A 17,730-nucleotide genomic window follows, 5' to 3' on the forward strand; every position below is an offset into this window, starting at 1 on the left:
AATGGGTAGCAACATGGCAATAAGAACCTGTAAGAAAGTAGAGTTTTAACCAGTTCGTTGCCGTGTTGCTTGGTGGTGTGAATGGGTTAAACGGGTCGAGCTACCCATTTCCCGTTCACACTATGGAGGAGGCAGCGCTTGTAGCAGCACCAGCTCTAAGTGCTGACTCCTGCCCTGCCCCCGATTACGCGCCGACTCCCCGCCACGCCCCAGGATGACATCAGCGAACCGGCAATAATGCCGGTTTGTTGTGGGGATGTGAACATCCCAAAATGCAGGTTCGCGCCGGGATTGACCAGTTTCCAAGTCCCGGTGCAAGCCTTCATTTGTGATTTGAAAGCAGCATTATTATAACTATTAGTGCTTGAAACTGCCAGCAGTGTATGCTTCAGTCTACCTTGCCCGTGTATTCTCCTTCCTAAAAGTATATGGTGTTAAGCCAACAGACGGTTCATTGGAAAACATATTTCCTATTACAGGAAAAAAATATTTATTTAAGGAAGGATATAATAAATAATTTTTGCATTTAATAGGAAATGTATTACAGTGAACCGTCTGTTGGAGTCCAGAAGTACGAATGGAAAAGGATTCCTTGATTCCTGTCTATTGATTTAAAAGTTATTTTGGTGTATTTCCATTGGGTTTTCATCTAGACAGTGGCGCTGGAACGTTTTTAGGTTGGGGGGGGCAAGATATAATTTTGGCGCCCCCTAAATTGCTATGTTACCCCCTGATAGTTAATGAAATATGTTTTCATCAATAGTAATAGAGTAACAGAAAAACACTATAGTTTTATTAACAAAATAACATTTGTCCAGCACATGTCCCCACATCCCTCATATGTCCAGCACATGCCCCCACATCCCTCATATGTCCAGCACATGTCCCTATAACCCTCATATGTCCAGCACATGCCCCCACATCCCTCATATGTCCAGCACATGTCCCCACACCACTCATATGCCCAGAACATCAATTGTTCACACACTCCCCATAACTTAATATATCCCCAATGTATATTAACTCAAATTGTGAGCAAGTTTAGAGATCTCCTCAACTTACTTTTTTTGTTTTGCTGCCTGGATCCCTCCCATACACAGCAGGGCAGACACGCTGGCCGCAGCAGGATGGGGTTGGAGTGCGCTGGGGACCTGGATGCTGGATGCCATGCCCATGCGACATCGTCGCTGAAGCAGCAGGGGGCGGGTGGCCGCGGCGTCGGACACTGTAAGTGTCAATCAAACACCGCTGGGCAGGGCGGCTGGCAGGGAGGGGACTGAGTCTCACAGGGAGGACGGATGGAGAGACCCGGCGCAGCGGCGCCAGCGCGCATAGCACTGCAGGATATGTGAGTGTAGAAAAGACCTCACACATACATCAAGACACAGACGGGCCCACGGTACTTTAGCGCCTCAGTAATTTTGGGGGGGGGGCAAGCTGCCCCCTCGCCCCCCCCCCCCCCCCCCCCCCCGTTCCGGCGCCCATGCATCTAGATGAATATAAGATCTGGCAACTTCTCTTTTTAACATTAGATAATTTGTGATGACAACCTACAGTAGTAAGATTAATTTAGCTGTGATTCCATGGAGTTTGCCTCTAGTCTCATTCTACAGTCTGCTGCACCAATATGCAAAATCTAAGGTTTCACAATGCACTTAAGCTTTTGTTCTATAATAATAAAAATTATTGTTCTTTTTTAAGGTGTACTTAAGCACGAGAAGGGGTGCCTGGATATCAAATCGTGTGTCTGATAATGGCTACCCTGTTGATATTGCTAAGCTTTCTCGTTTCACAAGCCTAATGCAAAAAGTTCTTCCTTCTTTTCTGATCAACTATGTGACAGAAAAAGCTATCAACAATAGATTTAATCATAGTAACTATGGACTCGTGCCCCGACACAGGTAAATCTTGGAGTATTTTTTAAACAAACAATGCTCTTTATTCCCATAGTCATTGTTTACAGTATATTATTTCAGACCTTTTGTGTAGTGTATACAGTATATTAAAGTATTAAATGTTATAATAGAAACTAGTATTATGAAATAAATGAAAAATGGATCTGAAGCATCTGGTTCTTTATTCATTTTAAGACAGAAAAAAAAACCTGTCTCAGGTACTTCAGGTTGAGTATCCCGTATCCGAAATGCCCTGGACCAGAAGAATTTCGGATAAGGGATTATTCCGTATTTTGGAATAATTTTATATTTCAATGTTGTATCTTGATGATGGGACCCATGTGTGAACATAAAATGCATTTATGTTGTAAATGGGGTAAATCCCGGATCCAACCCGGCTTGGATCCTTGTTCCAAATGCCAGGTCGGATCGGGGATTTTTGGTGTAAAAGGGGTATAACAGTCCAAATCATTGGCTTGGAGTAATGTCGGCAGGGCTATTTTTCAGCAGGCTCCAGCAGGAACTGAGGCCCTTATTCTAGTATACTCTTTCTGCCAAAATCTTTCTTAGATGGACAAAACCATGGGCCTTATTTTGGTTCACTCTTTCTGACAAAATCCTTCTTAGATGGACAAAACCATGTGCACTGCAGGTGGGGCAGATGTTACTTGTGCAGAGAGAATTAGATTTGGGTGGGGTTTTACTTCAAAGTGAGATCTATATTGCAGTGTAAAAATAAAGCAGTCAGTATTTGCACAGAAACAAAATAACTCACCCAAATCTAATTCTCTCTGCACATTTTACATCTGCCCCCCTGCAGTGCACATGGTTTTGTCCATCTAAGAAGGATTTTGTCAGAAAGAGCGAACTAAAATAAGGCCCCATGTGCACTGCAGGTGAGGCAGGTGTTACTTGTGCAGAGATAATTCGATTTGGGTGGGGTTTTACTTCAAAGTGAGATATATATTGCAGTGTAAAAATAAAGCAGCCAGTGTTTACCCTGCACAGAAACAAAATGACTCACCCAAATCTAATACCCCTTTCACATCACACTTTTAAAACGGTATATTGCCGTTTTTTTTTTTCATTTTAAAACGTTTAAGGCTGCAATGTGAAAGTGCCAGAGTTGATTTACTGGTTAAAGTTAACCGGTATTTCAACACGGTTAAAAAGCAGTCCTACACGGTTCAAAGCCGTTTTTTTGGCAGTTTGAACAGCTCTATTTCAATGGCTTGAAACGTGTCCCTTGGGGGTTAAACGGGTTGAATGTTTGAATGGTATTAAATGATTTTTAAAACGGTTTTCACCTGCAATGTGAAAGGTCTCAAGGCTCAGACCCGTTTTAAAGTCCCATTTAAGAATACCGTGTCATTACCCATTTCTGCAATGTGAAAGCAGTATAATTCTCTCTGTCAGGGCCGGTGCCAGTCACCGGAGCGCCCCAGGCGGGGGGGGGTCTGGGGCGCCCATGCGCTCGGGGGGGGGGGTCATACGGCCATACGCCCGCCGCTGCTTCATTTAAAAGGGGGAACGGGAGTTGGTAGCGGGAGATGCGGCGAGGGGCGGACAGTGATGGACGGGTGACTACCGCACCCCCTCCTCACCCGCCTCCTTTGGAGCGGCGGGCAACTGCTTATTCCCCCTTCCCCCGGCTTCCTCGTCCTGCACTGCATGTCCTGATTATGCCGGGGGACCAGGACATCCGCGGCGCAGTCTGACTGCAGGAGCCGCTACCAGCTGCTGCTCTCCTGCAAGGTCCTCTGGCTGAGCAGACAGGACAGCAGACAGGACAGTCGGCCAGGTAATTACCCGTATGGTGGCTTCTTCTGGGGTGCCCCTGACTGTAGGCTGGGTGCTGGAGCCCCATGTGCGGTCAGGCGAGGTGTCACCTAGGGCGGTGAGGTGGGGGTGGCTCTATAGCACAGGAATAGGTGCTGGCTTATGGAATGGGGGACGGGAGTTGATAGCGGGATATGCGGCGGGGAGGGACGGATGGTGACTATGACCAGCACGGGGGTGGGCTCCAGGGGATGTTCGTCTCACTCACCAGAGCTCCCAGCGCCTTTCTTCCTGCTCTCCTCGGCGGGACTTGGAGCTTTGCTGGTGCTGCTGATGATATTTTTTATGCCGCTCATTACCGCCCTCCAAAGGCCGGCGCCCTAGGCAAATGCCTAATGCTGCCTAGTGGTGGCGCCGGCCCTGCTCTCTGTACATTTTAAATCTGCCCCCTGCAGTGCACATGGTTCTGTCCATCTAAGAAAGATTTTGTCAGAGTGAACTAGAATAAGGCCCTCAGTTCCTGTTAGAGCCTGCTGAAAAATAGCCCTGAATGTCGGACTATTCCTGCTTATAGAACTGCTTCAACTGAATGAACTTTCTTGCACCAATACCACACTTGAACAAGCATGTCAACATTAAGAAAATATTATGATGAATGTCAGCAAAATATACCACCCTATTGGTAATCTGGCTTATACAGGTGGTGTTTAGCAATTCTTCTTGGAGATAAGTGGCATCCTTCTTGCTATTGTTCCAATTACACTGTACTTGTTCAGACCATATGATGTTACCTTGGGGTTAAGTAGTACCTCAGTAAATTTGATAAAACCATCTGTGCTGAGCCATAGATATACTTAAAATATCGACCGCTGGTGTGACTTGAGGACCGTGTTTGGGAACCTCTGCTGTATTTGGTATGTCAATGTTTTCATGAATTCTGTTTTTATCATTTGTTCTATAAAACGTTGGGTGATATTCTATGTGCTGCGATTTGCTTTTTTTTGCGTTAATTAGTCAAAAAAATGGCGATATCGCATTTGTCCTTCAAAACGCATATTTAATAGGATGCGCTAAGGGACAGAAATCGCATATTATGTGCGTTAATGCATGCTGACCAAAAGTGCGAGATTAATTCGCATTTTTATCGCATCCAGATGTTTTCGTACAGAACAGTATACAACTCGCTTATTTAATGCAATGCGCATTTGCAAATCGCACTTTTTAGGTGTCTAATTAGCGGATTCAGTATTGAATCCCGGCGGTCGGGATCCCGGCGTTCAGAATCCCGACGCCGGAATCCCGACAGCCGAAATGCCGACAAGGGGGGGACGTGGATCGCCCCCCCTTGCGGGCCCGGTGCCTCGCTACGCTCGGCACGCTATTTTATTCTCCCTCCAGGGGTGTCGTGGACACCCCAGGAGGGAGAAAGTGTCGGCATTTCGGCGGTCGGGATTCCGGCGTCGGGATTCTGAACGCCGGGATCCCGACCGCCGGGATCCCGACCGCCGGGATCTTAACTGCATCCCCTAATTAGCGCACTTATTTCAGACCAGGTTCTGTTTGGCGAAATAGCCAGAACCCTGCACAGATCGCAATGTTCTGTGCAGAGTTCTGGTGTTAAAAAAAAAAAAAAAAAAAACGGTTAATGATGTTGCCCATAGCAATCAATCAGATTCGGTACTTGTTTCCTAGCACGGCCACAACGATCATGATCGTGGGCATCGTGAGGAAAAATCGGGGGCATCGCGGCCATCGCAAGCACTAAAAAATCGGGTGCGATGGTCGCGACGCGATGCCCGCGATTTCCCCATAGGGAACAATGTTAAATGCCTCAATTTAGCCGCGATGCCCCCGATTTCCCATAGGAAACAATGTTAAATGGGTCAATTTACCCAAATCATCATAGGGAACAATGTTAAATGGGCCATAAACCCCCCCAAAACACCCCTGAACAGTGAAATGTCCCCCCAAAAGTATTTTACGCCACCCCACGATCAACGCGAACCCGAAGCGTGGCGAGCGTAGCGAGCCACCGAGCCCGAAGCGTGGCGAGCGCACGCGGATACCTGTGAAGCCCGCGAAGGGACGCGTTTACCTGTGAAGGTATCCGCGTCCCCTCGCGGGGCTCGCTGCGCTCGCCACGCTTCGGGCACGGTGGCTCGCTACGCTCGCCACACTATTCTATTCTCAACTCCACGCCGACGTGGATAGTGGGGGTATGAAAAGGTCGGAGGACGCGTACCGCCGCCGCTCGCCACGCTTCGGGTTCGCGTTGATCGTGGGGTGGCGTAAAGTACTTTTGGGGGGACATTTCACTGTTCTGGGGTGTTTTTGGGGCTTTCTGGCCCATTTACCATTGTTCCCTATGATGATTTGGTGAAATTGAGGTATTTAACATTGTTCCCTATGAGAAATCGGGGGCATCGCGGGTACATTGAGCCATTTTACATTGTTTCCTATGGGGAAATCGTGGGCATCGCGTCTGGACCATTTAAGGCTTTTTTAGCCGCATACGACGCGACCGACGCGATTTTGACTATTTTCAATGCATTTCAATGGGAAAATCGGGGGCATCGCGTCGGTCGCGTCGTATACCACTAAAAATTACACACGATGCCCGCGATTGTGGCCGTGCTAGGAAACAAGTACCTCAGATTCTGTTTATCCTTTCTATGATGATTTAGGAAATCTGCTCCAAAATGATTGGGGAAATTTACTAAGATGTGTATTCTACTTCACATGTGATGTTGCTATGGGCAACCAATTAGAATCTACCTCTTATTTGTTTAGCACCCTGTAGAAGATGGTAGACAGGATCTGATTGGTTGCCCATAGCAACATCACATGTGAAGTAGAATACACATCTTCGTAAATTTCCCCCGATATGTTTCAAAAATGTTTTAATAACTATTTATTTTTCTTTAGTTTATAATGTGAGGAACTAAATGTTTTTTTATTTTAGATTCAATAGTCAGCATCCAACCATCAATGATGACCTTCCAAATCGCATCATCTCAGGCTATGTTCAGATTAGATCCAATGTGAAAGAGTTTACAGATACTGGGGTCCTATTTGAAGATGGGACAATGGAGAAAAACATAGACGCCGTCTTCTTCGCAACAGGATACAATTTTTCTTTCCCGTTCTGTGAAGTAATTAATGCTAGGAAGAACAAGATTTCCTTATACAAATATATGTTTCCTTACCATTTGGAGAAGCCCACCTTAGCGGTAGTGGGACTTATACAGCCTCTTGGTGCTATCATGCCGATTTCTGAGCTCCAGTCTCGCTTGGCAACACGAGTTTTTAAAGGTACAATATTTAGTGGTAATACAGCGTGTTTACCCTAGTAAAGTGTAAAAATGTAATACTGTAGTATTATATATAGATATACTCTACTATTCAATCATAAAATACAGTTGAGAGGTAAAGAGTTATTTGCTAATCAATCCAACCATCTCACATTAAGGTATCATGAGGTAATGCTCTTTGTTGGGTGTTTAAACAGATGAGGCGACCCATGTGCGGCCTCCTTCTTTCGGGCCCCATCTTTTCGGCTGGCAGACACACAGCCCTTTAGAGTCTGAGCCTTTAAAGGCTCAGACTCTAATGCACATGAACATATCTCTGGAAAAATCGTACAGCGGCCATTTGTTCGGTGACTTTCGCAACGCTGCCGCCACCATTGTCGATCAACTAATCCAATTTGCACCCATAATAAATATGCCCCTAATTCTATAATGATATATTTATACATGGTACTCCGAGCCAGTGACATAACTAGGGGGTGCGGACAGTATCAGGTGACGCCATCAGAGGGTGGTATCAAGTGCTGGGAGAGTCTCTGAAGACAGCCCAATGATTAGCCCAGCGATCAGAGATTCCCCCCCACCCCAGTGAGAATTACCCCACTCCTGTGAACAGCTGTGAATACATTCACAGCCATTCACACAGGGGGAAAACCATTTGCAATAACTTACCATTGAATGGTTTCCCCCTGTTCGCAGGTGCCAAGTACTGTAAGTCTAGATTTACCTGGCACTGTGATGGCCGAGGGGAAAAGGAGGCAGCTGAAATCAGCGGCTGTCCCTCTCAGCGGCTGGGTGCCTCCTGCGTTATCGGGGGCACTACCAGAAAATGCTGCCGTGCCGCCTACAAATAGCCGCCGGCTGTCAATCACCTTACGAACGACCAGCGATGGCAAGCCGCCTCTGGCTTGGTTCGCAGGGAACCACACACATGCACACTCAGGGCTTCCAAGAGAAATCATGGTCCCTGATACAACAACTTTCTGGGGCCCCCATGGAGGGCGCTCCCAGCAGACTCCACTGATGCTGGCTCCCCCAAGCCACCGCAGAGTCTGCAGACCCATCGCTATGCCACTGCTTCCTAGGTGGGTGCTTACTGAGTGGCAGTTATTTTTTATTATATATATATATATATATATATATATATATATATATATATATAAGAACGTTGTTTGTTCGGCACTCCGGAGGAGAGGACAACTTGCTGGGGTGCCTTCAGAAGTAAATAATAATACTAACACGGTACCTCCTGGTCTGGTTAGGGCCAGGTAGGAAAAAGCGGCACTCCACAGGCTCCAGTAGTGAAAAAAGAGAAATTTATTCCATCAAGGTACAGTACATCATAGTCGACGTTTCAAGACCTACAGGTCTTTTCCTCAAGACTAGTACCATAAAGTGCGTATAGTGCTGTGCTGGTGACCCAAAAGAAAGCAAAGACTTTCTTACCTTATATAGCTGATCTGTGTAACGATGTGAGCGTGCAGATCCCATCAGCGTCCCGCAGTCGAGCCCCCGGAAGTGCCGGTGACGTCACCGGATACCTCCGTCTGTGTCTCCTGGCAACCACCGGACGCCTCTCCTGTGGTGCGCGTCGGGTCTGCGTGTGATCAACTGTAAATAAGACCAACAAAAGGTTGGATATGTGCAAAACAGTGTTGTAACAAAAGCGAACTGTGATCAGGCTATGTGTCTGATGTTTGGTAAATATTGTCTGTAAAAAATTTTAAAGTGCAATGTGTTAACCCATTCAAGGGCTGATTCTGGGCATAAGTATATCTATAAAAAACCAGCCACTGTCTAAGGTTATGGAATGAATGGGGTTGAAGGCTATACATGTATAATAAGCAATATAATAAAATCGCTTAATAAAGAGCAGCACTGTAAAAACATTATATATACATCATAAGAGCACAAAAAAATATATATAATCTTGTATCAAATGATTTGATACAAGATTATATATATTTTTTTGTGCTCTTATGATGCTGCTCTTTATTAAGCGATATATATATATATATATATATATATATATACAGGGTCCGGCACTCCCAACAGCCTTTTAAACGTGGTCGGTGCCTTCACAGCAAAAAAGCAGCAATATGGAGACCCAAGGTGCGGCACTCACGACTCTTGCAGAGATACTAGACTATAGCCAGTAATTTACAACGTTTCAAAATTAATTTCTTTTGTCTTCAGAACCTGAAGACAAAAGAAATTAATTTTGAAACGTTGTAAATTACTGGCTACAGTCTAGTATCTCTGCAAGAGTCGTGAGTGCCGCACCTTGGGTCTCCATATAGATAGATAGATAGATAGTGCAGTGTTGGGGGCGGCGGCACTCAGAAATAACCGACGTTTCAAAGGAACGTTCTCACCAGCACCAGATAAAAAAAAGCCCACAGGCTTTGAAACGTCAGTAACTCACACCGCCTGCAGTCTTGTATTTATTTCTGAGTGCCGCCGCCCCCAACACTGCATTGTATATCACTGCTAACCCTGCACCCACTGCCCATGCACACTATACTATCACTGCTAACCTTGCACCTGCTCCCCACACACACTATACTATCACCGCTACCCCTGCACCCGATCCACACACACACTATACTATCACCTCTACCCCTGCACCCGATCCACACACACTATACTATCACCGCTTCCTCTGCACCCAATCCACACACATACTGTACTGCCACTCACCCTGCACCTGCTCCCCACACACTATACTATCACCGCTAACCCTGCACCCGCTCCCCATGCACACTATACTATCACTGCTAACCCTGCACCCGCTCCCTACACACTATACTATCACTGCTACCCCTGCACCTGATCCACACACACTATGGGCCTTATTCTGATCGGTGCGGATATTCCTGCATGCGGACGGACCGCCGATGTTGATCGTCTGCGCATGTGCAGAGGTCACTCTGCGCATGTGCAGGCGATTTCGCCGCACGGATTCTTTATACGCCGCACAGGGGGCGTAGAGGGGCGTGAGGGGCTACTTAGCCTCATTACCCTATGCATACGCCCCGCGTTTCATGGGCGTTCCCATGCAAACGCGGGGCGTATGCATGGTAATGAGGCCGTGACGCGTGGGTACGGGGCGGGCATCTGACATCGCCGGATGTCAGCTGCCCGCCCCCATACATGATTTCACACGGACAAGTGTCCGTGTGGTCTTGTGTTGCGGGACCTGGTGGAGCGTGCGGCCCTGCATTCGATGTTCGGCGACCATCGAATGCAGGGGCTGCTCCCAAGACGGAGGAGGCGTATCCCCGTCCAATTTCATGCGGATCGCCACATATCCGCGTACGGACGGCAGGTGGCGATCCGTATGGAAGGCGGGGATTCGCATGCACGGTTGCGGCCGCATATTCTGATCGGGCCGCACCGATCAGAATAAGGCCCTATACTATCACTGCTACCCCTGCACCTGATCCTGCTACCCCTGCACACACACACTAGTGTGCTCGTCTATTTCCATCCTCAGCTCGCGGCCACGGCCCCTTCCCGCCGCTCAGCGGCCGGGACATTGAATCCCGACTGCCGAGCTCCAGCGAGAACGGGACAGGGCACAGCTGTCGCGCTAGCTTGACAGCCATGCCCCTGACATTGAATACCCCCCTAAAAGTGGCCAGATCTAATAAAATGTACCTTTAACAGTGAACGGGGAACAATCAATTGAGGTCAGAAAAAGAATTAGGAAACCTGTTAAGTAAATCATAACCTGGGTACACACTGAGCGATAAGCTGGCTGTTCAGGCAGATCGGATCGGCATATAGCCTACAGTACATAACCAAGTGTGCAAAAGTGATATGCGTGCTCTTGCGGTTACATCAAAACCTCCCTATCAACACCATACATACTAATGAAGGAGAGAACAGTGATTGTTCCGCCCTTCACTAACCTCGCTTCAGTGTGTATGGGCAATCCAGGCTGGCAGGGATCTGTTCCAATGTCAGAATGAATCCCTAAAGCTCCAGTGTATATCCAGAGCGCTGACAGACAATGTCTAAGTTGACAGTCAACACCAAAAGGTCTACGTGCACAATGTAGACATTGACAACAAGTAGACACAAGCAGTAATGTTGACAAGGAAAAGGTCAACACATGAAAAGGTCCACTTGAGTTTTGAAGAACTTTTAAATTCTCTCAGCCAATTAGCGTCCGGCATGTCAAAATCAGCAGCGCTTCCCGCCGCCAGGCAAGTAGCGTAGCTCACTACAAGGAATAAAGCCGCCGCGGTGCTGCCCGTCCCTTGACCCCGCTGCCCATCCCCCTGCTGCCTGGACTGGAACCCCTGCTGCCCGGTCCGGAACCCCCACTGCCTGTCCCTGGACCCTGCTGCCCGTCCCCCTGCTGCCTGGACTGGAACCCCCGCTGCCTGGTCTGGAACCCCCGCTGCCTGTCCCTGGACCCCGCTGCCCGTCCCCCTGCTGCCTGGTACGGAACCCCTACTGCCTGGTCCGCAACCCCCGCTGCCTGTCCCTGGACCCCGCTGCAAGTCTCGGGACCCCGCTGCACAACATTATGTGGGCGCAGGGTCTGCTCAGCCTCCGGTGCCAGGGGCAAGGCAGGGGCGACCAAATGACTGCCTTGCCCCGGGCACCGGAAACCCTAGTTTCGGCCCGGTGCAGTGAATATATGAATATCTAATGAGCGGCTTGGCTCCCGGCCCCCTGCTGGCTGCTCTGTGTAAAAAAAATATATATATATATATATATTTTTTAAATTAAATATATATTCATGTGCTATAAGCACATGAATAAAAATAGCATGCGCTTTCACAGAATAAAATTCCTGATTTTTTTACACCAAAATTAAAACAAAAAAACTTTTATTTTAAAAGTTCACATTCCACTTCCCCATGAAAAGATGGAGAATTGCTACACGGCGAAAATCACATAGAAAGACGGCGAGAAGTGTACGTTGAATAGGGTTGCTCGCTTTTTGAGAGCAAAAGTCTCCGTCCAACGCGAGAAAAGCACAAACTCGCCATAAAACACAGAGAATTTTTCTCATTGAATACTGCCCTTAGAAATAAAATTTGATAATAATAAAAATAATGTAGATGGGGTTGAATGGATGAAGGGGGGTGGGACTGAGTGGCTGAATGAGGGGTGCGGTCAGGAGGGGAAGCAGGATACAGGAGCCTTACCTAGTTTATCAGGGGGCATGGAGGGTTACCCAATTTCCAGAAGCCTCCTGGCCATTCCAGGAGAAGTAGACATGTATAATTAAAATTTGATCCAAAGATGAATAGATAAGATCAAATATTTGCATAGTCAGAGGTGCTGCTATTTGGCACCTGCATTCCCTGTATGAATGTAACGTCTGCCATCTACTGTATGAGAAGTACATGTATTCACTTCTATACATTGTCCTTACTGACTCCATACATTTCCCTGAAGTACAGTAGTACATTTTGTACATTTTATGTATATTATAGAACATGAATAGCAGAGCGTCCATGCAGTACTACATGATGTGTTTTCACATTTCATATGATAATTATTGTGTTCCAATCAATCTTTATAATAACCGATCCTTTGTTTTATCAACCTAGGTTTGGTCAAACTGCCCGACCAGCAAAGCATGGTTATAGATATCGTAAGGAAAAAGGACAAGCTGGATAAACGGTATGTATCCAGATCTTGTAACTAAAACTTGTGTGTGTGTGTGTGTGTGTGTGTGTGTGTGTGTGTGTGTGTGTGTGTGTGTGTGTGTGTGTAATTTAGAGACAAAACTACAATTCAGTGTCAGTGATGCCCCAAAAGTCAGTAATGCATCACTTTCATCAGAATCTACTTCTTTATTTAGCACCTTCTAGAAGTTTATAGATATAATCTGATTGGTTGCCCATGGTAACATTTCATCAATAGAACTCCCATCTTAGTAAATAAACCCCTAAGCTTCTCAGACATTGAAGCTGAGCAGATCCAGCACATTTGTCCCACCTGCAGTGCAACATGTTTTTTTCCATGAAAAAAATGTGCTTTGCAATCCAGTCTGAATAAGGCCCAAAAACAGGTAGCAGAGCATCTGCAGAAGCAGCCGAAAACTTGTTGGCCACAATCTGCTACCCCTGCAAGTCCCCTGTATTTCAGTTATCTTGATAATGAGGTTCTACTTCTTGTTGGCTGCTCCTGTGGGACAAGTGATGCTCTGCCTACTGTGACTGCACGTCAGTGACCTCCAGTACTAATTACCCAGGTCATGGCTTCTTGGAGGTGCCTGTCTGGGCCTCACTTCCTCATCACCTTTTTATTTTACTCTCTGTCTAACTCAGCACACGCTACTATGTACTGGGCTGCTTGTGGGTGCACGAAGGCTGCTGTCACTGAGACTGGGAGGCTGCTGCCACACCTCCTCTGGGTCTTCCTATAAAATAGGGTGTGGCCCAGCTGGTACAACTTCCTCAATTTTACAGGGGGGGGGGGGGGGGGGGTTCGTCCAGGCTGTCTACAGCCATGCTGTCCTATCCGAGAAACTTTAAGTACTGAGTACTAAATGATATGGGTATCATCAATGCCTGATGCATTGAATAAGATGAATAATGTATTATTTATTAATTAACAGTTTCTTATATAGTGCAGAAAACTTAATTGCGCTGTACAATTGAAAACATTGATACAACTGGACATTTATAGCAAAAAGGTCCTGCTTGCAAACTTACAATCTACATAGATGTAGTTGCTTCAACAGGTTATTCAGTCAAAACATGGACTTACCACTTTGTATTGACATTAGATATAAAAAAAAAATGCTATTTAATTGGGCTAATTTTTTTTAACGATATTTGTAATGTGGAAGCTGCGGGTTTTGCATCTTAGAAGTGGGACATTACAGTAGATTCATTGTCCTCTTATTTTATGATAATAGGCCACTATTGACAGTATGAAGCCATTTTCCACTGACTATCACATTTCATCTAGCAATTCCAAATCTCAATTTATGTCACAAGAATACTGTACCTGCTGCTTTATAAATTTGCTTTTCTTTCCCTTAAGCTATGTGGATAGTCAGCGTCATACTGTACAAGTGGACTATGTGGCATACATGGATGAACTGGCCACTCTCGCTGGTGTGAAACCAAATCTGGCAGAAATATTCACTACAGATCCACGGTTGGGTTTCCAGGTGTTATTTGGACCCTGTACTCCTTACCAATATCGACTTACTGGGCCCGGGAAGTGGAGTGGTGCCAGAGAGGCCATCTTGACTCAATGGAAACGTATTATAAAGCCAACAAAGACCCGAGTGCTTCAAAATGAAACAGCAAATATGTCTTTTACAATAATGCTGAAAGTTTGTGCTGTTTTAATTGTCTTGACTGCTCTATATCTATACATTTAAGTATTGTTAGTTACAAGTAGGCAATGGTGTACAACCAGTGGCATAACTACAGAGGGTGCAGGGGATGCAACTGCTATGGGGCCCGGTGTCTTTTGGCAGCCTGAAGGACCAGCTTGCTATCCCCTGCACCCTCTTGATTTTTTTTAAATAGTTCAGCAGCGTGGCCACAGGCATTGGCTGTGCCGGTGTCTCGTGTCCCCTGGCAGTGGTGGTTGGAGCAGGAGACCAGGCGCAGCACAAGACACACAACTGACTGCGCAGCACACTAGAGACTGGGCACATATAGAACTCAGCACCACCCAGGAAACCCAGCACATGATAACATACAGCTGCTGCCCTGTACAAACCGGCCTCATCACTACCCTGTGGAATACCCTTTTTCTTGCCCCGTCTCTCTTTTTTTCTCTCACCCCATTTCTTTTATTTATCTTTTTCTATCCCCATCTCTTTTTATCTTGTTCTCTCTCCCCTTCTTTCATTTTTTAACTTGCCCCATCTTTATCTTTTTCTCTCCCTTCTCTCTCGCTCTCTCGCTCACACTATCTCTTGCTCCCTGCCTCTCCCTTGTATCCTCTCTCACTCCCCGTCTCTTCCTCAGACCCTCACTCTCTTTCTCCCTCTATTGACAATTTTATGTGTAGGGGCCCCTTTTCAAAATTTTGCTATGGGGCCCAAAAACTTCTAGCTACGCCCCTGTGTACTACAGTATATAAGATATATTTATAACCTACAGTATATATTTGAGAAATGTCATTAACATGCACTTAGTAGAAGAATCTCCATGCCACATAACGGTAAAAAAAAATAAAGGATAAAATAAGGATTAATGTTTGGATAAAAGTCAGTATATTCTAATCAAACTAATTTTTATTTAAAATTACTAAAATTCTATGTTACTACAATATATATAATTGAATTAATGTTGAGTCAATGAAATTATTTGACACAAACAAAAAAAAATTGTTTTTATTAAGAATATCTGTACCACCAACATCCTCTGTATTATGTGTATTGTTTTTTAATGTCTTTAAAGCATCTTGAGTCCTGTTGGATAAAGTGCGCTATATAAATTAAACTTGCTTGCTTTTTTACTTACTAATGTCATATGAATGCCAAAAAAATAATATAATACAAACACATATGTTGCAGTAAGACTAATATTAGAAATTCAAGATTAATTGTTTGTAAAGGATAATAAGATAATTGTGCACTTTTGGTGGGAAGTTATATTCAGTGTAATAATCATTATGGGGCAACAAATAAAAATAAATGCAAATAATTTGACATTTATCTAAAGCACAGGTTCTCAAACTTGTGTTATATGTTTTGCAGGTCTCACAGAATCACAAGTGAAATAATTATATCAACCTGTGGATCTTTTAAAATGTGTCTGTGAGTAATGAATGCACCTGTGCACCTGCCAGGTGTGGGGTCCTGAAAGGACACAAGCATTAGGTCGACAATGCAAAGGTTGACATGAATCACCCTATAGAAATAGAATGACTGTTTTGCCGATCCACTGCTGGATTGTTGGGCAGAGGTTGGGGTCTCGGGGTACACGGACAGAGTATTATTATTTTTTCGTTTTGTATGTTTAAATTTCTAAAACTGTACAACTTCATGATCTAAGCATGGAAATGTGTTATTATACCAGGCATAGTTATAAAAATCTGACCTTCTCTTTATACAGGTAGAATTGCATTTTATTATACGCTTATACCATATCTTACACAAAACCACACAGTCAAGACAAAGAAAATATACATTGTTCTTTATTTGAATGTTAAATTATGTACAGATCAAAGATATTTGTTGTATATCATATTGTACTTTATTTTCTTGATGATTATTCAAGTTGTATGTACATTTCCTGCTTATTTGAAGGTGCTTAATAAAAAAAAACAGGTGGACATGAGTTTTTCACTCTTTTTGAGCCCTTCGAACCTCCCACACAGGACCAGATGAAGCCTTCGGCAGGCCCGGGGTCACTTTAGACATGGGGGCCCCCTCCCACTTGTCATTACTGGCCGCAAACTGCGTGGGAGAATATTACACTGTCAAAACACAGAGTAAAGGCAGTATAAACTTGGTCAGTGGGTAACTGATTAATCGAATCCCCCCTCTGTACCTTACTCTGGAGGAGCCGGTGCCTCTAATTAAAAACCCTCCTATGATGAGGCCACTACTACTGCTGTCCTCTATGGACCTGAAAAGCATATGATGAGCTCCGCCAAGCAGAGCTCAACATAAACCTCTCAGCCTCTGACCTCTTGTGCAAAGTCACATAGTACTTAGTCAACTGCCAGTAATGCACTGCACACTTCAGTGTGCCTTCAGGCAATCAGTGTGCCTTGGCTCCGGATGCTCAGCACCATTAATAATTGTCACATTGGCAGATAGGCAAAGCTGCAGCACTAGCCCACTCCCATGCCAAAACCTTTAGCTAAAAAAATAATAAGAAGAAGAATAAAAAAAATACATGCCAACCTCAGGGGACCCCTAGATAGAAAGGGGTCCACAGGTACTGACCCCTTGTGCCCCCCTTAATCCTTAATATGCACACATATGAAAAGCCCACTCTTGCTCAGTAGAGACTATCATTCTTGAGAACCTACATTTTCTTTTTGGGCATAACATATGATTCCACCCCTAATATACAGAATCGGGGTGTGGCTAGGATCGGTATGGAGTAAGCAGCCACGGGTTAGGTCTCTCCTCCCATACCTCTGTAGATATCCTGTGCCCTGACTTGCCGCGGCAGGTGAGCACCTGGTTGTGTCCCGGGTCTCTGCGTGCTGAGTGGAGGAAAGTGGTGGTGATTGATGGCTGGCTTGGCTGGTGCGCGCCGGGTCATTTCCGTCTCCCGACTCTACACCCTGCGGCTGCTGAGAGAGCTTCTGGACGCATACAGCCTGGGTCGCTGACTGAGGGTTGGGGATTCTGCACACACAGTGAATTAACAACATTCAAAAAAGAGAGGAAAAAAGTAGTTGTAGATGAATGCACTCCTGTTTGAACAATTGATAATAAATGTAAGTGAAGAGCATTTATTTAAAACCCTATGTTTTAAATATATTTTTTTAATTAATATGATTTGGATAAGGAGATGTCCACCATCATGGCAAAAATGAGGTTAAAATCAGGACATATACATTCAAATATGGTGACGAAAAAAAAGATATAGAGTGTGTTTGTAGAATTTTAAAATGTAGGCAGATGTGGTTGGAGGATGCGGTCTTTATAATATAGGGGATGGGTAAACCCAGGGAGTGTGCAGGCGCCGGGAGAGATACAGTACTGTACTGTAGCTGCTCTGGCCATATCCGGCTCCTGACACGGTGGCCACTGTGTGAGCTGTTTGTCCCAAGAAAGATACAGGAGAGGA

At 45.3% G+C, this 17,730-nt stretch overlaps 1 protein-coding gene across 3 annotated transcripts in view; it reads left to right on the top strand.

The window, feature by feature from the left end:
* The window catches only part of LOC146026249 (flavin-containing monooxygenase 5-like), a 58,113-nt gene extending 41,858 nt beyond the window's left edge, over window positions 1–16,255 (top strand). For all 3 annotated transcript variants that reach the window (XM_083156737.1, XM_083156738.1, XM_083156739.1), the window contains exons 6-9: window positions 1,702–1,901; window positions 6,637–6,986; window positions 12,556–12,628; window positions 14,000–16,255. In XM_083156737.1, the coding sequence (XP_083012863.1) occupies window positions 1,702–1,901; window positions 6,637–6,986; window positions 12,556–12,628; window positions 14,000–14,345 (969 nt within the window). In that variant the 3' untranslated portion in view covers window positions 14,346–16,255. The remainder of the gene's footprint in view (window positions 1–1,701; window positions 1,902–6,636; window positions 6,987–12,555; window positions 12,629–13,999) is intronic.
* Window positions 16,256–17,730: the final 1,475 nt, after the last annotated feature.

Source organism: Crinia signifera, chromosome 8 (genome assembly GCF_055691185.1).
Source record: "Crinia signifera chromosome 8, ASM5569118v1, whole genome shotgun sequence".
NCBI classification, from domain to species: Eukaryota; Metazoa; Chordata; class Amphibia; order Anura; family Myobatrachidae; genus Crinia; species Crinia signifera.